This window comes from Dermochelys coriacea, chromosome 4 (genome assembly GCF_009764565.3).
Source record: "Dermochelys coriacea isolate rDerCor1 chromosome 4, rDerCor1.pri.v4, whole genome shotgun sequence".
In the NCBI taxonomy this organism is placed as follows: domain Eukaryota; kingdom Metazoa; phylum Chordata; order Testudines; family Dermochelyidae; genus Dermochelys; species Dermochelys coriacea.
This window is the reverse complement of record NC_050071.1, coordinates 124,779,831-124,804,212: the sequence shown is the minus strand read 5'-3', so window position 1 is coordinate 124,804,212 and position 24,382 is coordinate 124,779,831. Positions and strand designations below refer to the sequence as shown.

General features: G+C 42.0%; 1 protein-coding gene across 14 annotated transcripts in view; it reads left to right on the top strand.

The window, feature by feature from the left end:
• The window catches only part of RGS12 (regulator of G protein signaling 12), a 173,554-nt gene that overhangs the window by 79,515 nt on the left and 69,657 nt on the right, over positions 1–24,382 (top strand). For all 14 annotated transcript variants that reach the window (XM_038400163.2, XM_043512523.1, XM_038400158.2 and 11 more), the window contains one exon: positions 5,919–5,940. In XM_038400163.2, the coding sequence (XP_038256091.1) occupies positions 5,919–5,940 (22 nt within the window). The remainder of the gene's footprint in view (positions 1–5,918; positions 5,941–24,382) is intronic.

Here is a 24,382-nt window from a genome sequence, read left to right as displayed (position 1 = left end):
TCCCCTGAGACCCCACCCTGCATGCCCATGGCTCGCTCCTCTCCACCTCCCCTGGGATGGTGAACAGCTGATCCGTAGCCAGTCCTGGGGCCAGAGCTGGCTGGTGGGTGCTGACCTTTTTTTTTTCCAGGGGTGCTTGAGCCTCGGAGCACTCATGGAGTCGGCGCCTATGCCCTGAGCAACATAGCTTTGTCTACCTATCTTTTAAGTGTAGATCAGGCCTCAGAAAATTTAAGATGAATTAACTGATGGTGTGAAGTTAATGTTCATAAATTAAATGCACATTAAACTCTTGCATGGATACTCTAATTCAGAAGTAAAGTGGCCTTAATTTGCTGTAGCTTGGAGGAGGTTTAAACTACGGTGACCTCAGGCTACTGTGTCCACATATCTATTCGGGGGCACCATCATAGGGCCTAAGCACATCAGCCACACTATCAGAGGCTTGTTCACCTGCACATCTACCAATGTGATATATGCCATCATGTGCCAGCAATTCCCCTCTGCCATGTACATTGGCCAAACTGGACAGTCTCTACGTAAAAAAATAAATGGACACAAATCAGATGTCAAGAATGATAACATTCAAAAACCAGTTTGACAACATTTCAATCTCTTTGGTCACTCGATTACAGACCTAAAAGTGGCAATTCTTCAACAAAAAACCCTTCAAAAACAGACTCCAACTAGAGACTGCTGAATTGGACTTGATTTGCAAACTGGATACAATTAATTTAGCCTTGAATAAAGCCTGGGAGTGGATAGGTCATTACACAAAGTAAAACTATTTCCCCATGTTTATTCTCTCCCCCCCTTCCCCCACTGTTCCTCAGATGTTCTTGTCAACTGCTGGAAATGGCTCACCTTGATTATCACTACAAAAGGTTCCCCCTCCCCCACTCTCCTGCTGGTAATAGCTCTCCTTACCTGATCACTCTCATCACAGTGTGTATGGTAACACCCGTTGTTTCATGTTCCATATGTATATAAATCTCCCGACTGTATTTTCCACTGAATGCAGCCGATGAAGTGAGCTGTAGCTCACAAAAGCTTATGCTCAAATAAATTTGTTAGTCTCTAAGGTGCCACAAGTCCTCCTTTTCTTTTTGCGGATACAGACTAACACGGCTGCTACTCTGAAAGCTGCTGAATAGTGTGTCTATTGTATGTGGCATTAATTGATGCACAATGAACTTCACACCATGAGTTAATTCATTTTAATGTACCTGACTGTCCCCGTATAGACAAGCCCTAATATGTTTTAAAAGTCTACTGTAGGCAGACTAGGTGGATGAGGTAATATCTTTTATTGGACCAACTTCTGTTGGTGAGAGAGACAAGCTTTCGAGCCACACAGAGCTCCTCTTCAGGCTGGGAAAGGTTCTCTAAGTGTCACAGCTAAATGCAAGGTGTAACAGATTGTTTAGAATAAGTAATTAGCGTGCATTGTAAGGGACTATTCTAGGTAGAGTATCCAGTAACACCTCTGCAGTCGTAGCACAAAAAGAGGGAGATAGGCCATGTCTCCACTAGCACTTACGTTGGCAAAACTTTTGTCGCTCCGGGGTGTGAAAAAAACTCCCCCCTGAGCGACATACGTTTTACCGGCATAAATGCTCATGTGCATAGCCCTACGTCGGCAGGAGATGCTCTCCTGCTGACATAGCTACCGCCGCTTGTGGAGCTGGTTTTATTATGTCGACGGGAGAGCGTTCTCCCATCGTCATAATATGGCTGCGTGAGCAATCTTCCAGCGGCACAGCTGTATTGGTACAACTGTGCGACTGTAAGCTTGTAAATGTAGACATGACCTTAGTGTGTTACAGATTGTTGTAATAAGCCATAAATCCAGTGACTCTGTTCAGTGATTTTTCAGTGTCTAGCGGAGATCTAAATTCAAGCTCCTAGGCTCATCTTTTGAATGTATTGTGCAGGTTTCCTTTGAGGATGAGGATTGATAGGTCATATATAGACTGATGGCTTTGTGAAAAGTGTTCACCAACAGGTGATAGTGTTTTTTGTCTTTTATCATTTTCATTTGAAAGCATAGTGATAGTCTGGCTTCACCCACATAGTTGTTATTGGAGCATTTAATGTATTGGATGAGGTGTACCACATGTTGTAATAGGCATGCCTAGGATCCATGAATCTTGACAGGTGTGATCATTGTAGCAATCGAGATATGTCTGCAGGTTTTGCATCTGTTCTATCAGGATCTGGTGCTGCTTTGAGTTGGTGTATCCTGGTCTGTGGGGAGCTTGCTTCTGATGATGAGCTTGGAGAAGTTGGGGGGTGGTTTGAATGCCAGATGTGGGGTGTTTGGGAAAGATTTTTTTCAGGATAGGGTCCCCATTGCGTTTGGGTTGTAGTTGTTTGATGATACTCCATATGGGTTCCAGGCTGGGGTGATAGATGATAACTAGGGGTGTGTGGTCAGATGGAGTTTTATTTCTGTATTGAAGCAGGTTCTTTCAGGTTGTTTGGGTGGCCTGTTCCATGATGCGATCTATTTCTCTGATGGAGTGTCCTTTTCTTTGTAAAAGTGGTTTTAAATGTGTTAAGGTATATATACCGGACTTCCTCTACAGAGCATATTCTGTGGTAGCTGAGTGCCTGATTATGGATAACAGATTTCTTGGTGTGTTTGGGATGGTTACTGAATCTATGAAGGTAGATGTGGTGATATGTGGGTTTCTTGTATATGGTTCTCTGGATTCCATTGTTCTAGATGATTGTCCAGGATGTTGATGCTAGTGTGGAAGTGTTCCAGAGAGAGTTTAATGGGTAAGTGGTGGTGGTTGAAGTTGTGGTGGAAATCTATGAGGGAGTTTAATCTCCAGAGGATGGAAACTTTGTCCAAGTATCTCGGGTATATCATTGATTTAGTGGTGCAATTGATGTGACTTATTACAACAAACCCGCTAATTCCCTTTTTTTGTCATATGACTGGAGAGGTGTTAACTGGCCATTCTACCTTGAAGAGTCCCTTAAAATATGTGCTAACTACTTATGCTAAACAATCTGTTGCACCTTGCATTTAGTTGTCTCCCTCACCAACAGAGGTAGGTCCAGTAAAAAATATTACCTCACTCACCTTGTCTCTGTGGCAATGACACGGCTACAACTACACTGCATAGTGTAGACAAGGCATACCATATGCTAAATCAGTTGAATTAAAGCCTTCTATCACCTATCACAAGCATTAAAGTCAGTTAACTGGAGGAGTTCTTTTAATGTTTATTTGGAAATCATACTATTCTTCCTTAAGGGCGTGTCAACACTACAAAATTTAAGTAGATCTAACTTACATCAGCATATAGCTGCTGCAGTAATTACATTGCTTGTGCATGTCTACACTTTGCTTCTTGTGTTAGTGGTACGCGTCCTCACCAGAGCGCTTGCACTGATTGAACTGTCAGTGTGGGGCATTGTGGGACAGCTTCTCAACACCAGCAACAGTCAATGTAAGCAGCGCAGTGTCTACACTGACACTGCTTCAACCTAAGTACATCGACATTGACTCTACACCTCTTGTGGAGGTGCAGTTATTAAGTAGATGTAGTGGGCAGTTACATTGGCGGGAGAGAAATTTTAATGTAGACTCTTAGAGAGTTAGGTCGACATAAGCTGCGTTGCATTGACCTAACTTTGTAGTGTAGACCAGGGCTAAGAAATGTTACTTTACAGTTTTTTAACTGTCTAATTACTGAATGGGAAGTAAATGACACAGTCTTAAAGGCGCTTGTGAAGATTCTGTTAATTTCTATTGATGCCTTTCAAATATAGCAAAAAAGGAACACTGTTAATGTTTGAATTAAGATGCAAACAGATATGCTAAGGTAACAGACTAGACCTAAAAATATATTCTGAGAAGTAATCTGATTACTTTTTGCCTGAAAAGTACACCTATATTCATTTGTTATTTTTATTACCTTTTTGGAAGTCTTTGTTGTTTATGTTCTGAGTAATGGTGCTGAAGTCATAGTATTCAGTATAACCAAAGTTTCACTATGCAATATGTATGAGTAAAACAAAAGAAATCTAAAAACAGTCACTGATCTGTTACTTTCATAAGAGTTTAATAAATACTATGTAGTGGATTATATTTAGTACACAGTATTCAATCGTGTAGATTCCATTTTAAAAGTAACTTTACAATTATGAATTATTGTAAAATGCCAGATTTGAATGTGGAATAGTTGCTAGACTGTCATGCAAAATACTTTCTTATAAGTTAGCATAAAACATTTTATGCACCTTCATGAATAGCATCATCCCAAATGCTAGAGTGCCTAGGTGGTGCTATTAAATGAGTTTGAAGGAGATTCACAGATGCTACTTGGATTATATTATTACGCTTTTACAAATTCAAAGAGAGAGATTTATTTTTATATAACTTCACAAGAAATGTTTTTTCAGTGATGCATGAAAAGAAAAGCAATGATTAAAAATCTATTTTGATTTTGATTAAGATTAGCATAATAAAATGACAGGCTTTGAAAATTCAAAATTACTACTAACTGAATTTAAAAAAAAAATGGGACCAAGTCCTCAGCTGGTGAGGCTAATGGAGCTGTACTAATTTATACCTCAGTATTATTGATCTAGTCCTTAAATATTATAGAAAGGACTTCATTTAAAAAATGCAATTAAAGTTTTAAAGGTGACTGAAAGTTTTTGCGGGTTTTTGGTTTTGCTTTTTAATTTGGCCTCTGTTCTATTTTTTGTTTCTTTATGATGTACACATCCTGAAAGGAGATATATAGTTGTGTTTTCCTGCACTGATTGTCCCTTATTTGGGAAATATCATAAATGAATAGTCTGAGCTTTTCTGGTCTTGTTAGAAGACCACTAGAGGGTAAAAATGTGACCATTTAATGAGTTACTTAAAAGGACAAGGGTTTTTGAATAATCAATAAGGACTTCCCCTATTTAAAATGTTAGTCATTTGAATGGATGCTAACAAAAAAGAATGAACAGAAAAAGTTCAGTCTGACTAAAAATTGCTTCTACCTCTTAACTTCTGCTCAGCTCAGGGTAAAGAGCAAATATATGTGTACTTTAACACATGTTCGGGGAATGTCCACACACTAGCTTTTACAAAAGTTTTAACTACCTTAAATTAATTGGCAATCCAAGGTAAGACTTTTTTGTAGACAAACCCACATTGTTATCATCTAACTAGTTGCCCACTCATCCTAGGGCACTATGCTATGTCAATAGTGCAAAATTTGATGTGAAATCCTGTTGGAGACAGGTAATGGCTCTCTCAGCATAGCTAGTTGAGATAAATACTTTTACTTTGACATAGTGTGTTGGGAGGTATAAGTTGTACCTTAACTAGCTACATTGAGGTAAAAACTATCTGTACCTTGATGGCTAACTCAATTTAAAAACATGTTTTTGTTTCCCCCAGTAAAGACATAGAGTCCAGCCTGAATTTCTATTGTAAAACACAAACGTGGGAAAAAAGAGAACCTCTCAGATCTTCTTTATACAACACAAAGGGACAAAAAAGATATGACTTTTTTTTAACCTTTGAAGTTTACCTTTAAGAACATAAGGATCTGATCTTAAAAACATGTACACACAAGTAACTTTGTAAGCAGTCCTGTTGAACTCAGTGTGACTACACACATTGGGAAGCACGTTACCCAATAAATATTTGTGGGATCAGGCTATAAGACATTAGTTCAATAGCTTGGGAGAAGTTTGTTAGGGAGGAGGCAGCAGCTGTTGGAAAATAACTGCTGACTCATTTATACTGTCTCTTCCCCCATGTCACCTGGGGCTAATTGATTTTCTGGGCCAAAATGCAAAGACTGATCAGCACTTTCAGTATTGTACGTTACTCAGAAAAGTTTCTCTCTGTATTGTCATGAAATTTATGTAATTCATCTCTTTCTTTTTTATTGTAGTCTGCAACTGTGTCTGATGGAGGTAAGCTAAAATTTGTTGACACTTTTATTAGTATTCAGAAAATCAAAGTTCCCACATTAAATAGTGTGGTAAAGTATGATAAATGTCATATGACAAGAAGCGTTTGCTTGATAGACATGATGGGCCCATTCTGCAATCCTTAATGGTACACTGACTTCAGTAGGAATCGTGCCTATGAAAATCCTGAAGGATCAGGCCTCATGTTTACATTTCATATTCCTTTGTTTACCTTCATAAATTATTTGTGGCATATGGATTTAAATAAATGCATGTTATTACAACTAGAATTCTTCATTTGTGATTATTTAAAAAGTTGATCTTGTGGGATATTATAAAATTGGTAATTGATTAAAAACTCTCTCTCATTTTTTAAATATCCTTTATGTCCTATATATTCTTTTACCATTGAATTTTTCATCATCACCATTTCATTTTACATGTTAAAACAAGTTTTTTACTGTTTTGTCTTGCAGAGACAGCTACTAGCTCATAGGTTAGGTGTGATCTCAGAGCTCTTGTTGGGGCTAAAAGGAGTGTCTTTTTATAATGAAGTAATGCATTCGTTTTAGATAAATAAGATGGCATCCTTAAAAAGTGAATAAATGTAACCCAACCTGAAGTTCTTGCTGTTCTGGGATAACTATTGGGTAGAGTCACTGTCTATGCTACATTTTGTATTCAGTCAGGAAGAACTGAGAAGAAGCTGTCTCACTCTTTCATTTGAGAACTCTGAACCAAAATCCACTATTTAGATTAACATTGCTATCTGGGCCTCCTACTATGCTGGGTTCAAATAGAGATAAAGAATTGTGTTTAAGTTCAGTTGAGTGGCAGTTTCAGCTAATTAAGGTTCTAATATGGTTTGGCAGCTGGAAAAAGTTTGGTAGAACCTTATTTAAAAACAAAATATTTTTTTAGCTAAGTTGTAACTAGGGTCTGAAGAAGTTCAACCCATGCTGGACATTTAAAAAAAAAACCAAAAAACAAAAATGTGTTCTACATAGTCTAGAACATACTCTTTTTAGCATGGCCCTTGCACCATTTGGGCCCATCCGTAATAACCAATCAAGTTATGTTAGAAACCAGTTTAGCTGGAACAGTTTAAATATGATTCCTTAACGGTATACAAGGCCTTTAGTATAGCTTAGTTTACAGTAGAGGTTGTTTGCTTCTAGAGTTGCCTCACTTGGTCCTGCAAAGGATCAGTCTTGCATGTATTTTACCCATTTTGGCTATCTTTGAGTACTGTATAATATATACTGTTTAACTAGGTAAAAGGACGCAAACACCAGTTTAAGGAAAAAGCGAACTAAAACAAAAGGAAGATTCTGGAGCTGGAGGAGGGTAGGATTAGTTGCCTGTTTTTTGATCTAAGTGGAAGAGTAGGCAAATATATTCATAGCAATTCGCATTATTCATTCCTCCCCTATCTTTCTTTGTCATTTCTTATTAAAAAAAAAAAAAAGAGGTCTGTTTGGGACTCAGCCAGAAATATAACCCTAGACAGAGTTCACTGTGTCATTTTGCTAGCAGTTAACTTATCCCATCGGTATTTTCTCTTCTTCAGCTGTCACCACTGTCACAGCACTTGGATGGGAGGTAGAACATAGAATCTGTTTGAAGCCCAACCACTAATTGGCCATGGGATAACAGGGGGAAAGACAGTGTGCACCTATTCCATCTCTTGTTTCTTAAACAAAGGCTATATCTTTATCTACACTGTAAAAAGGTGTGTTTTTACAGTGAGTAGTCTGTCTTGATGGAATATTCTAGCGGAGACAAGGCACAGGTTGTTTTTATCTCAATGTAGCTAGTCAAGATAAAAACCCTAGGTGAAAGGGGTAGGGTTGACCCTGACTAACTACATCAAGATAAAAACTATAATGTCTTGTCTCCACTATGATTTTACATCCAGTTAGCTCTCTTGAGTTTCCCATCTCTGTGTAAAAACACATCTTTTTATCTGCGGTCAAGACATAACCTAACACACACAGTATTTGTAGGTTTACTAATCTGCATATTGTACAGACTGCTAATTCCACAAGAAATGATTTTTGTGTCCTGAAAGTTTGTATTATAAATTTGTTGGTCTGAAAAAAGATTATGCATTATCTGCTTGTCTACAATGAAAAGTATTTATCCTTCATGGCATGTCTAATCTCCATTGGCTGATGAAATGGGATCCCTGAAGTAGCACTCCCTTGATATTAACATCAAGCACAATGTACTTCCATTTGTCAGTTTTATTAGAGATCTCTGGCTTGTCATGTTCTGCTCCTCCAGTATTGTTACTGAAGTTATTTTCAAGTCTACCAAATTCTACAGAATTAATTGTGAAAACACAATTATGCCTAGAGTCGTGAAGTCTGAGGGCTGTGTAGGTTGCTGAGGTAAAAGAACAGATTGTAACTTGCACTCAGTATTCTGTTCTATATTCTAGTATTTTAGCTGTCTTTTCAGGTAGTGCTGTAGATTTAACACCATACACTCTCTCAATTTTTAAGGTACCAGTGTAAATTCTGTACAAAGCTATAAAATGTAGACTGTATGAAGAGTAATATTTAATAAATGCTTAACTATATAGAAGGTAAACTGGAAAAATAAGACCCAAGAGAAGGGAGTGAAACCAGAAAAACTGAATAGAAATAAAATCTTAACTAATTTTAGCTAGAGCTGCACTAAGTATAATGTTCTGATTAATGTCTATATGACAATTTCAGACTTTTACTTTCTTTGAAAATGTCACAGCAATGAATTTTTTCTATTTTTTTTTATATCAGCACTTCATTAGAAGACCCACAGAATTACATATTTTCAGGCTTGTCTAGGTTAGAGGAATTTGTTCCAGTGTAACAACATTAATATAGTTAACACTGCAAATTTCCCTGATCTATACAAGCCATTTATGTCAGGATGTCCCCTTGTAAAAATAATATGTATTTAAATCTATCCTTGCAACTAGAACAGGGGGCACACCAACTTTTATCTCTCAAATCACTAGTGCCTCATGTTATGTAAAAACTTGACATTAGAGTCTGGCTTTGGATGCTGATTGCTCAAAGCCATATTCAGTCAGATTGTGTAGTAACTCCAAATGTGCATGTTTGGGTTGTCACCACCAAAATAAAAAGGTGTATAGTTTCCCACTGGCCAAAATTTTCAGATTTAGGCACCTTCAATTATGGAGCGGAATCCAGATTGAGACAACTTAAATAAATGGCTTAATTTTCAGAAGTGCTGTGCAGCCACTGCACTCATTTAAATCAGCAGGATTTGATAGGGTTTGAGCACCTCCTAAATAAAGCCATTTATTTAGGTACCTAACTTAAAACACCAAAGTTTGAAAATGTTGTCATTTTCTTTAATGGGTGGGAGGAAAAAGATCAATATGGGAAAATTATAGTAAGTACATTTCCCTTGAAGATGTGTGAAAATAAGGCTTACAGGCTGTCGCTGAAGGAAGGCTAAGCCTCTAACCTCACTTCCTCCTGTATTTCCCCTCCTCCATCCTTCTGCCCTCAACTGACCAGCTGCACTTTGTGCAAGGTGAAGAGCACTTCTAGATCTAACTTACTTAAAGCTGAATTTTGAGCTCTAAACAAACTCCCAGTTCACACACCAAATTCAGTCCTCAGGGCAATAAAAATACCAACTTTTGAGGGTTCAAAAAACTGGCTCAGTTTTTCCTGTGTGCATATCATTGGGGAAATATTAAGGGCAGTAACCAATCAGAACAGAGGGATTTGCATAACTGGTGTGGAGTTATTCAGGAATAACTGTACATATACTACCCTTTCTCTTCAGATTGACTAATAGCGATCAGCTAAAGAACAGGGATTTGCTTACTGAATAATAACTGAGAAATAAACAATAAAATCTGATTTGCATACTGACTCAGCTAGGGTGACCAGATGTCCTGATTTTATAGGGACAGTCCTGATTTTTGGGGCTTTTTCTTATATAGGCACCTATTATCACCCACCCCCATCAATATTTTTCACATTTGCTATCTGGTCACCCTACTCTCAGCCATTCAAAATGCAGAAAATAATAAAATTGAGAAATGAGGTTATTGGTATGGATCAGTAACTATACTGCGTCTTTGCCATGGTATCTGCAGAAACCATTTTATTTCACTGCTTGTAATTCTTATTCTCTGAGGCTGTGTCTACAGTAGTCTTTTCTCCTCACACTTCCAACTATTGGTACCATTGGTACAGTAACAGTGGGAGCACTAGCATGAATAGAATGTAGGTTGGCTGGTGTTTTAAACATTGTGCTGTTTAGGCCAGTTGAGAGACTATAGTTAAAATGCCAGATGTCTTCACTCCTCTCTTACCATTGCTATCACTGATGGAGTTTCACAAGGGGGAAATTTTAGGCATAATATAGTGTTGACGAGATCAGTGGGTATACATTTACAGAATATCAGCACTCATCCACCTGGCCTTCCTTCTCAGAGATGTGGGCATTTATTGGTCACTGAAATACCAAGATAGTAGGTGAGGTAATTTAACACTTCAGAATTTTGCAGTATGTAATTTCTGACCTGTCATCCCTCACCACCCCGATTAGTTCCACAGAGTGGGTGTCTATTATTACTTTTTACTTTCAAAGAATAGTAATTGCATGTATGTGAATGTTTAAACTCTGAATTTTGAGCTCTTATATAGCATTTCATTGTAATTGCTGCTGCTTGTGGATTTTTTGTTGTTCTCATCACCAGAACCAGTTTATTTTTTCATAAGTAATCTGTTTGGAAAGCTTAGAATGTTTACAACTGCAAAATAATATAGAACTACATTTTTAAAACACAACCACAGAAGATGCAATAAAAATGTGACAATTCTAAAAAACTGAAACGCTATTCTTATCTAAGTTGCAAATACCTGATGAATTGTCTCTTCTAACAGACCTATGACTTATCTTTTAGTTCTGATACCACTAGTCCACAGTTACAGTAGATGGATTCCACTGTGACATAAATAATTAAAGTTCCTTTAGCAACAGTGATGAAAGGTCTTTTCTTTAAATTATTTATGTAGCATTTTATAGTGCTCTGTGTTAAGTATACTGTTGGTTTCCTCAGCTTGAAGCCATGAGGGAAAAGAATCAGTTTTCTCATAAGTGTGTAAAAGGCTAATAGGAATTGTTGGAGGACAAGGCATTAGCTTGCCTTATCCAGGAAGAAGTTACAAAGGAAAAATGTCCCAAGCTGAGGAAAGAATCTTCACCCAATGTGCTTTGGGCAATTACAGCTGAGTTTGGTATGGATTCAGAAGGATGGTTTTCAGTGGATGGTTTGAAGCATTTGGTTAAGTGGCACAACAGTGGCTCTTATCAGCTTTATCCAGGTAATGTCTTTAATGGTTATATAGAATGTCTTCATCTTGCAACCATAGGCAGTTAGTAATTACCAGGAATGTGCTGAGCTGCTCATTATAAAAAAAAAATTCGTTATCTGAAATATTTATATAGATTTTATTAATGGCTGCATACAAATAAATCATCACTGAAATATATTCTAATCTTATTCTTATTGCAAGGTTTAAATCAGAGCTTTCAAAGACAGATTATCTTTTTAACACTTTTTTTAATATTTAATTGATAAAAATAATGCGTGTTCTATGGAATAGCAATCTGTTTTGTAAATAAAATAAAAATAACTCAAAAGGTGTATCATGCTTCTTTTGAAGGATTGTGTAGAGTAAGTTAGCCAATCTGTCACACATGTACGTAAACAAGAAAATAAAATGAAAGAGACTGCCTGTCCATAGAGTGGCAGATTTCCTCCTCTTAATTTTTATTTTTATTGAAAAATTGGGAAAATACCTTTAAGTATATCATGATGTGTGCTATCTTTTCAGCCATAAAGAGAATTAGTTTGCTAGATGTTTTATGGATAGATTTCTGTTTCTCCCCTTAGACAATGGCATGTTTTAGTATCAGCATGGTGGTGCAGCTGCTTACGTGTTGTACATTTCCTAAGGTTAATAAGCTTCTGTGTTTTGAATCATCTATTCAGATTTGAGTATAGAAAACCAAAGTGGCAAATTGAACAAGACTTGAAAAAAAATATTTTTGTCCATCGTATGGATTCATAGAATCGTACAATATCAGGGTTGGAAGGGACCTCAGCAGGTCATCTAATCCAACCCCCTGCTCAAAGCAGGACCTAATCCCCAACTAAATCATCCCAGCCAAGGCTTTGTCAAGCCTGACCTTGAAAACCTCTAAGGAAGGAGATTCCACCACCTCCCTAGGTAACCCATTCCAGTGCTTCACCACCCTCCTAGTGAAAAACTTTTTCCTAATATCCAACCTAAACCTCCCCCACTGCAAGTTGAGACCATTACTCCTCGTTCTGTCATCTGGTACCACTGAGAACAGTCTAGATCCATCCTCTTTGGAACCCCCTTTTGGGTAGTTGAAAGCAGCTATGAAATCCCCCCTCATTCTTCTCTTCTGCAGACTAAACAATCCCAGTTCCCTCAGCCTCTCCTCATAAGTCATGTGCTCCAGCCCCCTAACAATTTTTGTTGCCCTCCACTGGACTCTTTCCAATTTTTCCACATCCTTCTTATAGTGTGGGGCCCAAAACTGGACACAGTACTCCAGATGAGGCCTCACCAATGTCGAATAGAGGGGAAGGATCAGGTCCCTCAATCTGCTGGCAGTGCCCCTACTTATACAGCCCAAAATGCTGTTGACAACAAGAGCACACTGTTGACTCATATCCAGCTTCTCGTCCACTGTAAGCCCTAGGTCCTTTTCTGCAGAACTGCTGCCTAGCCATTCGGATCCCTAGTCTGTAGTGGTGCATGGTATTCTTCTGTCCTAAGTGCAGGACTCTGCACTTGTCCTTGTTGAGCCTCATCAGATTTCTTTTGGCTCAATCGTCTAATTTGTCTAGGTCCCTCTATATCCTATCCCTACCCTCCAGCGGATCTACCACTACTCCCAGTTTAGTGTCATCTGCAAACTTGCTGAGGGTGCAGTCCACACCATCCTCCAGATCATTAATGAAGATATTGAACAAAACTGGACCCAGGACCGACCCTTGGAGTACTCCATTTGATACCGGCTGCCAACTAGACATGGAGCCATTGATCGCCCCCCATTGAGCCCAACAATTTAGCCAGCTTTCTTTCCACTTTATAGTCCATTCATCCAGCCCATACTACTTTAACTTGCTGGCAAGAATACTGTGGGAGACCATATCAAAAGCTTTGCTAAAGTCAAGGAATAACATATCCACTTATCCCTAATCTACAGAGCCAGTTATCTCGTCATAGAAGGCAATTAGATTAGTCAGGCATAACTTGCCCTTGGTGAATCCATGCTACTGTTCCTGATCACTCTCCTCTCCTCTAAGTGCTTCAGAATTGATTCCTTGAGGACCTGCTCCATGATTTTTCCAGGGACCAAGGTGAGGCTGACTGGCCTGTAGTTCTCTGGATCCTCCTCCTTCCCCTTTTTAAAGATAGGCACTACATTAGCATTTTTCCAGTCTTCTGGGACTTCCCCCGATCGCCATGAGTTTTCAAAGATAATGGTCAATGGCTCTGCAATCACATCCACCAACTCCTTTAGCACCTTCAGATGCAGTGCATGTGGTCCCATGGACTTGTGCTGGTCCAGCTTTTCTGAACCACTTCTTTCTTTACAGAGGGCTATTCACCTCCTCCCCATGCTGTGCTGCCCAGTGAAGCAGTCTGGGAGCTGACCTTGTTCGTGAAGACAGAGGCAAAAAAAGCATTGAGTACATTAGCTTTTTCACCTGTCACTAGGTTGCCTCCCTCATTCAGTAAGGAGCTCACATTTTCCTTGACTCTCTCTTCTTGTTGCTAATACATCTGAAGAAACCCTTCTTGTTACTCTTAACATCTCTTGCTAGCTGTAACTCCAAGTGTGATTTGGCCTTCCTGATTTCACTCCTGCATGCCTGAGCAATATTTTTGTACTCCTCCCTGGTCATTTGTCCAATCTTTCACTTCTCGTAAGCTTCTTTTTTGTGTTTAAGATCAGCAAGGATTTCACTGTTAAGCCAAGCTACTCGCCTGCCATATTTTCTGTTCTTTCTGCACATGGGGATGGTTTGTTCCTGCAACCTCAGTAAGGATCTTTAAAATACAGCCAGCTCTCCTGGACTCCTTTCTCCCTCATGTTATTCTCCCAGGAGATCATGCCCATCAGTTCCCTGAGGGAGTCAAAGTCTGCTTTTCTTAAGTCCAGGGTCCGTATTCTGCTGCTCTCCTTTCTTCCTTGTGTCAGGGTCCTGAACTCGACCATCTTATGGTCACTGCCTCCCAGGTTTCCATGTACTTTTGCTTCCCCTACTAATTCTTCCCGGTTTGTGAGCAGCAGGTCAAGAAGAGCTCTGCCCCTAGTTGGTTCCTCCAGCACTTGCACCAGGAAATTTTCCCCTACACTTTCCAAAATCTTCCTGGATTGTCTGTGCACCGCTGTATTGCTCTCCCAGCAGATATCAGGGTGATTTGAAGTCTCCCATGAGAACCAGGGCTACTGCAATACAGTTACTGCAATCTAGTAACTTCTGTTAGTTGCCAGAGGAAAGCCTCATCCACCTCATCCGCCTGGTCTGGTGGTCTATAGCAGACTCCTATACCACGACATCACCCTTGTTGCTCACACGTCTAAACTTAATCCAGAGACTCTCAGGTTTTTCTCCAGTTTCATAGCGGAGCTCTGAGCAGTCATACTGCTCTCATACGTACAATGTACCTCCCCCACCTTTTCTGCCCTGCCTGTCCTTCCTGAACAGTTTATATCCATCCATGACAGTACTCCAGTCATGTGAGTTATCCCACCAAGTCTCTGTTATTCCAATCACATCATAATTCCTTGACTGTGCCAGGGCTTCCAGTTCTCCCTATTTGTTTCCCAGGCTTCTTGCATTTGTGTACCAGATGCTTCTGAGGGAATGAACAGAACAGGGCAATTTATCAAGTGATCCATCCCCTGTCGTCCACTCCCACCTTCTGAGAGTTGGAGGCTTAGGGCAGGGGTTTTCACAACCAATTTTTTGATGGCCTTAGAGTGCGGCCACCAACTCTTACTGATGGTCTCACTGAAACTTTTTCCTAAAATACTTAATTAACTTTAGGAAAAACAATTAAATATGCACAGATACACATGCAAATCATTGTAATGTATATTTCTAGGGTTATTTTTGGCAGACTCAATAACAAAAATAATGCTGCATCCCACTTGGGGAATGATATTTGTGTATTTGTTAATATCACAGCACACTTAGTAGCTTCCTGGAAGGCTATGAAAAGTGATACTTGTATGTTTGTTAATATCATTTATCACTTTTCACAGATAGCTAGTAAGTCTGCTGTGAAAGGTGGATACTTGCATGTTTGTTAATATCACTTTTCTCAGCAAGCCCCAGGACCCATTAAGCCCTGGATGAGGTGGGGGAGACCAAAAGGGGAGGCAGCAGGGACCAGAAGCCATGGTGGGATGGATGCGGGGTGTGGGGGGCAGCAGGAGCCAGTGAGGATGGGTGATGAGTCCCACCGTTGTGTGGCCAGAGCCAGTGCCTGTTGTCTGCTGCCATGCAGCTAGGGCCATGGCTCAGTGCCCGCGGCCAGAGCCCGGAGCTGAGGACAGGAACTGCGAATTCGGAGCTCATTGACGTGCAGCCGAGCTGTGGGTCAGTGCCTGGGACCAGTGCCTGCTGCCGCATGGCCAGAGAGCGCGCCCAGAGCTGGGTGCCGGAACCCGGGGCTGCATGCCTGGACCCAGGAGTCATTGTCCACTGCTGTGTGACTGGAGCCAGCACTCGCTGCTGCCAGCCTAGGCCAGGGGTTGGCACCCGGGGCCAGCTCCTGCCACCATGTGGCCAGAGCCCAGGAACAGCACCATGGGTCAGTGCCTGCTGCTGTGAAGCTAGGGCAGGAGATCAACTCTGTGGCTGTGCGACTGGAGCTTGGGGCCAGCGCCTGCCAACACACGGCTGGAACTGGGGTCCAGAGGCCAACTGAAGCTCCATGGCCGGAGCCAGGTGTCAGCACCTGCGGCTCCATGGCCAAATCCAGGGATTGGTGCCCAAAGCCCCCTGGTTGGAGTCTGCTGCCGTGCAGCTGGGGCTGGAGGTCGTCAGTGCCTGGGGCCAGTGCCTGCCACTGCGCAGCAGGAGCTTGGGGGAGCTGTAGCTGAGGGCCAGTGTCTGCTGCCACACAGCTGGAGGCCAGGGCTGTGTGGCTGGAGCCGAAGGGGTCAGTACTCACTGCCCTGTGATTGGAGACCTGGGCTGCATGGGCAGGCTCCTGATGTCCCATTGCTGGAACCTGCTGACCAAACCCTCTCCCCCCAAGGTGGGTCAAGAACTCACCTTACTCCTGAAGAGTTGTGCCTCACCTCTCTCCAGAGGTGGTGTAGGGCAGCATATCCAGGAGCAACAAGGAGTGGGTGGGAGGGGCCGATGCTTTGCCTCTGATCCCCAACCCCACCACCGCCCAATAGGCTCTCTTGGCCACACGAAAACCCCCTGGTGGCTGCATTTGCGAAACGTTGGCTTAGGGACACCCAGAGCATGGGGTTGCATCACTGACCATCTTGGCTAATAGCCATAGATGGATCTATCCTCCATGAACTTATCTAATTCTTTTTGGAATCCAGTTATATTTTGGCCTTTGCAACATCCCATAGTAATGAGTTCCAGAGGTCATCTATGTGTTGTGTGAAGAAGGACTTCCTTGTGGTTGTTTTAAACTTCCTGACTATTAATGCAATTGGATGACCACTGGTTTGTGTGCTATGTGAAGGGGTAAATAATGTTTCCTTATTCACTTTCTGCACATTCATGACTTTATAGACCTCTGTCATATCCCCCCCTTACTTGTCTCTTTTCTACGCTGAACAGTCCCAGTCTTTTTAATATCTTCTCCTATGGAAGTTCTTCCATACCCCATCTATTTTGTTGCCCTTCTCTGTACTTTTTCCAATTCTAATATATATTTTTTGGGATGGGGCAACCAGAGCTGCCCACAGTATTCAAGGTGTGGGTGTATCATAGAACAATATAGAGGCATTATGATATTTTTCTGTATTATCTATCCCTTTTCTAATGGTTCCGAATATTCTGGTACCTTTTTTGACTGCTGCACATTGAGCAGTTGTTTTCAGAGATGTAGCCACAAGGACTCCAAGATCTCATGCTTGAATGATAACAGTTAATTTAGACCCCATTATTTAGTATTATAGTTGGGATTATGTTTTTCAGTGTGTGTTACTTTGCTTTTATCAACATTGAATTTCAGCTGCCATTTTCTTGCCCAGTCGTACAGTTTTGTGAGATCCCTTTGTAACTCTTCGCAGTCTGCTTTGGACTTAACTGTCCTGAGTAATTTAGCATTGTCCTCAAACTTTGCCACCCCACTGTTTATCCCTTTTTTCAGATCATTTATGATCATGTTGAATAGTGCTAGTCCCAGTCAGATACTGGGGGATCCTGCTATTTATTGCTCTCTATTTGAAAACTGACCATTTATTCCTTCCCTTTGTTACCTATATTTTAATCAGTTACTGATCCATGAGAGGACTTTCCCTCTTATCACATGACTGTCTGCTTTGCTTAAGAGCCTTTAGTGAGGAGCCTTGTCAAAGTCTTTTTGAAAATCCACGTAAACAATATCCACTGGATCACCCTTGTTCCCGTGTTTGTTGATCCCCCTCAAAGAATTCTGATCGATTGGTGAGGCATGATTTCCCTTTATTAAAGCCGTGTTGAATCTTCCCCCCAACTTATTGTGTTAATCTATGCGTCTGATAATTCTGTTCTTTACTGTAGTTAAAACCAATTTGCCTGATACTGAAATTAGGCTTACTAGCCTGTAATTGCCAAGGTGGCCTCTGGAGCCTTTTTTAAAAATTGGTGTTACAATAGCTATCTGCCAGTGATCTGGTACAGCGATTGATTTAAGCAATAGGTTATATAACATGGTTATATAACACAGCAGTTTCATATAGGAGTTCCTTCAGAATGTTTGGGTGAATACCATCTGGTTCTGGTGACTTATTACTGTTTAATTTATCAATTTGTTCCCAAACCTCCTCGATTGACACTTCAATTTAGGACAGTTCCTCAGATGTGTCTCCTAAAACAAATGGCTCATGTATGTGACTCTTCCCTACATCCTCTGCTGTGAAGATGGATACAAAGAATTCATTTAGCTTCTCTGCAACAGCAATGTCTTCCCTGAGTGCTTCTTTAGCAGTTTGATTGTCCGGTGGCCCACTGACTGGCAGCCTTCGTGCTTCTGAAGTACTTTAAAAAATCTTAAACAACCTTAAATCACCTCTACTGTAAACTACACAGCACTTCTGAGCACTTATAATTAAACAAATGTAGGTTTATTTAAGAAATAATTATGATTTAGTTATAAACAAGAGAGTTTATAAACAAATGATTGCAATACAAAACAAAACCATAAAACATGAACCCGGTCCTTTCTTACCTAGTAAAGTAGGTTCCCCGCCCCCGCAAAGTTCAGTCTGTTGCAGAGCTGGCTGACTTCACAGAACCAGGAACCAATTTTTTATGAGAACTCAAGATGTCTCCTGAAAGAAAGGATTCAGAGGACTTCCCCCTCCTCTCTGTTATATTGAAACGGTCTTCGGTTTCTATTCATAGACAGGGTGAAACTCCTGCCTCATTGTAATGTTCCTTTTCTACAATTTAAGAGGTTTTGATTGCTTACAGTTGTCTCTGATGGTTTTCCATGATAGTCTTGGGATTGAGCAAGGCTAAACAGCTGAGTCTTGTATTTCAGGACAGGGTGACATCACTGAGACATATTTTCCCCATGTGTTTAATTTCCCCCCAAAGTCCATAAAGCATGCTTTCAGTATAAATACATTAGTCTTTAAATTTACCTGTACATACATCTCACAATGATTATGACTTTTAATAAGTTATAAGCTTTCTGTTGATACCTTACATGTGACTCTTTATGGATAAATATCCAGTAAGACATTTGTTTGGTATAGTGAGTTTGTCATGTCTGAGGTGAGAATTGTTTGCAAAGATTAGGGGACTCTTTGCCAAGGAACCTTTGTGTCACAGTGGGGTATTTGGGGAGGGAATTCGAAGGATGAATCTGACTCAGTAATAGTGTGTGCAGAGGTGAAACTAAGCCGATTGCACCGTACTGCTACCGGCTTTCCCAGACATCAATTTAAAGCCCTGGGGTAGTGGAAGCCTGGCTCCAGCGGGGATTTAAAGAGCCCCGAAACTCCAACTGCCGCTACCGCCCCAGCCCTTTAAATCCCCACTGGAGCCCTGCTGCTGAAGCCCTGGGGTAGCGGTGGCAGGGGTTGGCAGGGATTTAAAGGGCCGGGGCAGTAGTGGCTGCCGGAGCCCCGAGCCCTTTTTAAATCCCCGCCTGAGCCCTGCTGCCCGAGGTAGCGGTGGTGGGGCTCCGGAGTTCCAGCCGCTGCTACCACCCCAGCTCTTTAAATCCCCGCCAGGGCCCTGCTGCCTGAGCCCTGGAGTAGTAGTGGCGGGGCTCTGGCGGCGATTTAAATGGCTGGGGTGGTAGCGGCAGCTGGAGCCCTGGGGCCCTTTAAATGCCCGCTGGAGCCACGCTGCTGCTACCCCAGGGCTCGGGTAGCAGGGCTCAGGCAGGGATTTAAAGGGCTCGGGGGCTCCAGCAGCCGCTACCACAGTGGAGCCCCAGACCCTTTAAAGAAAACTTTTTATTTAGAAAAGCTGGACGTGCACAAGTCCATGGGGCCGGACGAATTGCATCCGAGAGTGCTGAAGGAATTGGCGGCTGTGATTGCAGAGCCCTTAGCCATTATCTTTGAAAACTCGTGGCGAACGGGGGAAGTCCCGGATGACTGGAAAAAGGCTAATGTAGTGCCCATCTTTAAAAAAGGGAAGAAGGAGGATCCTGGGAACTACAGGCCGGTCAGCCTCACCTCAGTCCCTGGAAAAATCATGGAGCAGGTCCTCAAAGAATCAATCCTGAAGCACTTAGAGGAGAGGAAAGTGATCAGGAACAGTCAGCATGGATTCACCAAGGGAAGGTCATGCCTGACTAATCTAATCGCCTTTTATGATGAGATTACTGGTTCTGTGGATGAAGGGAAAGCAGTGGATGTATTGTTTCTTGACTTTAGCAAAGCTTTTGACACGGTCTCCCACAGCATTCTTGTCAGCAAGTTAAGGAAGTATGGGCTGGATGAATGCACTATAAGGTGGGTAGAAAGCTGGCTAGATTGTCGGGCTCAACGGGTAGTGATCAATGGCTCCATGTCTAGTTGGCAGCCGGTGTCAAGTGGAGTGCCCCAGGGGTCGGTCCTGGGGCCCGTTTTGTTCAATATCTTCATAAATGATCTGGAGGATGGTGTGGATTGCACTCTCAGCAAATTTGCGGATGATACTAAACTGGGAGGAGTGGTAGATACGCTGGAGGGGAGGGATAGGATACAGAAGGACCTAGACAAATTGGAGGATTGGGCCAAAAGAAATCTAATGAGGTTCAATAAGGATAAATGCAGGGTCCTGCACTTAGGATGGAAGAATCCAATGCACCGCTACAGACTAGGGACCGAATGGCTCGGCAGCAGTTCTGCGGAAAAGGACCTAGGGGTGACAGTGGACGAGAAGCTGGATATGAGTCAGCAGTGTGCCCTTGTTGCCAAGAAGGCCAATGGCATTTTGGGTTGTATAAGTAGGGGCATAGCGAGCAGATCGAGGGACGTGATCGTTCCCCTCTATTCGACACTGGTGAGGCCTCATCTGGAGTACTGTGTCCAGTTTTGGGCCCCACACTACAGGAAGGATGTGGATAAATTGGAAAGAGTACAACGAAGGGCAACGAAAATGATTAGGGGTCTAGAGCACATGACTTATGAGGAGAGGCTGAGGGAGCTGGGATTGTTTAGTCTGGAGAAGAGAAGAATGAGGGGGGATTTGATAGCTGCTTTCAACTACCTGAAAGGGGGTTTCAAAGAGGATGGCTCTAGACTGTTCTCAATGGTAGCAGATGACAGAACGAGGAGTAATGGTCTCAAGTTGCAATGGGGGAGGTTTAGATTGGATGTTAGGAAAAACTTTTTCACTAAGAGGGTGGTGAAACACTGGAATGCGTTACCTAGGGAGGTGGTAGAATCTCCTTCCTTAGAGGTTTTTAAGGTCAGGCTTGACAAAGCCCTAGCTGGGATGATTTAACTGGGACTTGGTCCTGCTTTGAGCAGGGGGTTGGACTAGATGACCTTCTGGGGTCCCTTCCAACCCTGATATTCTATGATTCTATGATTCTATGAAAGCTCTGCCAGAGCCCCAGGGTAGCGGTGGCAGCCGGGAGCCCCCAGGGCTCCTCAGTGATTTAAAGGGCCCGGGGCTCCGTTGCGGTAACAGCAGCTGGAGCCCTGGGCCCTTTAAATCACCCCCTGAGTCCTGGGGCTCCCAGCCGCCTCTGCAGCTGGTAGCTCGGGAGTGATTTAAAGGGCCCAGGGCTCCCAGCCGTCACTACCGCAGCTGGAGTCCCGGGCCCTTTAAATTAAGATTTAAAGGGCCTGGGGATTTAAGGCCCTGCTCTTCCAGTTGAGGCCACGCCCCCTGTTCAGGACTCCGGCGTACTGGTAAGTCCTTTACTTTCACCCCTGAGTGTGTGTAATTAGATGTGACTAGCCAAGAGGATTGTGTATACAAAGTGGAAATGGAGTCCTTGGAGGCAGTAGCTAGGTATAACAAAGAGCCAGCAGCACTTGCAAGCATGAATGCAGGGACTGAAATAAAATGAGGAATTCTGAAGGCCCTCCCAAAACTGTTTTGAGAGGGACTGTGAGTATTGCTTTCAGAAACCATTTGGAGATAGGTAAGGGGGCAGGAGTTCAGATTGAGAAGCCACAAGAGAACTAGTGGAGAGAGTGTACTACAGAATGTTTATTCTCTGCACTGAGCAGACAAATCTCAGACTCTTTTGTCTAGCTGACTCTCAGTTACCTTCTGCACAACTCCATCAGAGGTTTGTGCAAAGCAAAGTCATTTTAATTTGTAAATTCACACCTACTCTGCTCTGAAATTACCTTTATCCCAGTCATTGAAACAGATTGCAGCACAGGAAAGTAAAATAAATAGAGGCATTTATTAATACTTCTGGGGAAAAAATCTTGTCCCATGTTTTCAGATTAACAGAAACCATTTCAGAAATCTGTGCAGATTTTGGCAGGACACTGACTGAGCATGTGTTTGGGATTAGAAAGGAACTTTCAGGTGAATTGTTTTGGAATAGTTATTCATATTAATAGTTAAAAAGTTCCCTTTCTGAAATAATCTGAATTGGTTTAATAAAATCTGTAAATATTTATAATTCTGGGACTATTTTAAGATGGTTCTTGTGGCCCAACTCCCAGCTCCTATTGGCTGGGAACTGTAGCCAATGGGAGCTGCGGGGGCGGTGCTTGCTGGTGGAGGCAGCACATGGAACTAGGAGCTGAGGGAGGGAAGTTCCTGTTGCTTTTCTGGGAGCCCTCCCATCCCCCGGTAAGCACTGCCCCACACCCCAGCCCTGAGTGCCCCCCTCAAAAAAAACCCCTCTTGCTGCTAGGGAGAAGGGGGGCCCAAGACTGCCCCAGCGACAGCCAGTGTGACTGGCCCAGGGGCTGCTCAGGCAGCTCCCACGCCAGCTACGCCAGGCTGCTGCAGAAGTCATCAAGGTCACGGAAAGTCATGGAATCTGTGACAAACATGGAGCCTCATTATTAAGACAAAAAAATTCATATTGCCTCTACATAAATCCATGGTATGCCCACTTCTGGAATACTGCGTGCAGATCTGGTCACCCCATCTGAAAAAAGGAATTAGAAAATATTCAGAAAAGGGCAACAAAAATTATTAGGGGTATGGAACGGCTTCTGTATGAGGAGAGATGAATAAGATTGGGACTTTTCAGGTTGGAAAAGAGATGACTAAGGCAGGATATGATTGAGGTCTTTTAAACCATGCCTGGTGTGGAGAAAGTAAATAAGGAAGTGTTATTTACTCCTCATAATACAAGAACATTTCACCAAATGAAATTAATAGACAGCAGGTTTAAAACAAAGAAAAGGAAGTATTTCTTCACAGAACGCAGAGTCAACTCTTTGCCAGAGGATGTTGTGAAGGCCAAGACTATAACATGGTTCAAAAAGAACTAGATAAATTCATGGAGGATAGGTCCATCAATACTATTAGCCAGGATGGGTAGGGATGATGTTCCTAGCTTCGGTTTGCCAGAAGCTGGGAATGAGCGACAGGGAATGGACCACTCAAGGATTACCTGTTCTGTTCATTCACTCTAGGGCACCTGGCATTGGCCACTGTCAGAAGACAGGATACTGGGCTAGATGGACCTTTGGTCTGACCCAGTATGGCCATTCTTATGTTCTGTTTCACACTTCAATCAACCACTACTCAAGGCCTACCTGGAACAAAGCACTCCTTGTTCACACTTTTCAAACAAACAAACATGCAATCAAGCAGTCCCTGCAACTAGCACCAGTCAAACACTAGTCAAACAGATTGTCACAGCAGAAACACTCGGATATCCACCCCATTAACTCAAAACACAGTCCCCCAATGCAGCACCTATCTCAAGAGCACTCTTCTCCGATAGCTTCAAGGCAAACTCCCTCTGTTTGCTTCCCCTCTGTTCATTCCTCTTTCTTGAGTGATAACTGCTAATTTAGACCACATCATTTTACATGTAGAGTTGGGGTTATGTTTTCCAATGTGCATTACTTTGCATTTGTGAACACTGAATTTCATCTGTCATTTTGTTGCCCAGTTACCCAGTTTTGTGAGATCCCTTAGTAACTCTTTATAGTCTGCTTTGGCTCTATCTTGAGTAATTTAATATCATTTGCAAACTTTGCCACCTCACACTTCACTGCCTTTTCCAGATGATTTAGGAATATGTTGAACACCACAGATTCGAGTACAGATCCTTGCGGGATCCCGCTATTTACCTCTCTCCATTCTGAAAACTGACCCTTTATTCCTACTCTTTGTTTCCTATATTTTAACCAGTCATTGATCCATGAGAGAATCTTCCCTCTTATCCCATGACTGTCTACTTTGCTTATCAGCATTTGGTGGTCTTGTCAGTCTTTCTGAAAGTCCACGTACACTATTTCCACTAGACCACCCTTGTTCACATGCTTGTTGGCTCCCTCAAAGAATTCTAATAGATTGGTGAGGAGACATTTCCCTTTGCAAATGGCGTGTTGACTCTTCCCAAACATATCGTGTTCATCTATATATCTGATAATTCTGTTCTTTCTTTAGTATAGTTTCATCCAGTGTGTCTGGTCCTGAAGTTAGGCTAACTGACCTGTAATTGCTAGGATTGCCTCTGGAGCTTTTTTTTTTTTTTTTTTTTTTTTTTTTTTTTTAAATTGGCATTACATTAGCTACTCTCCA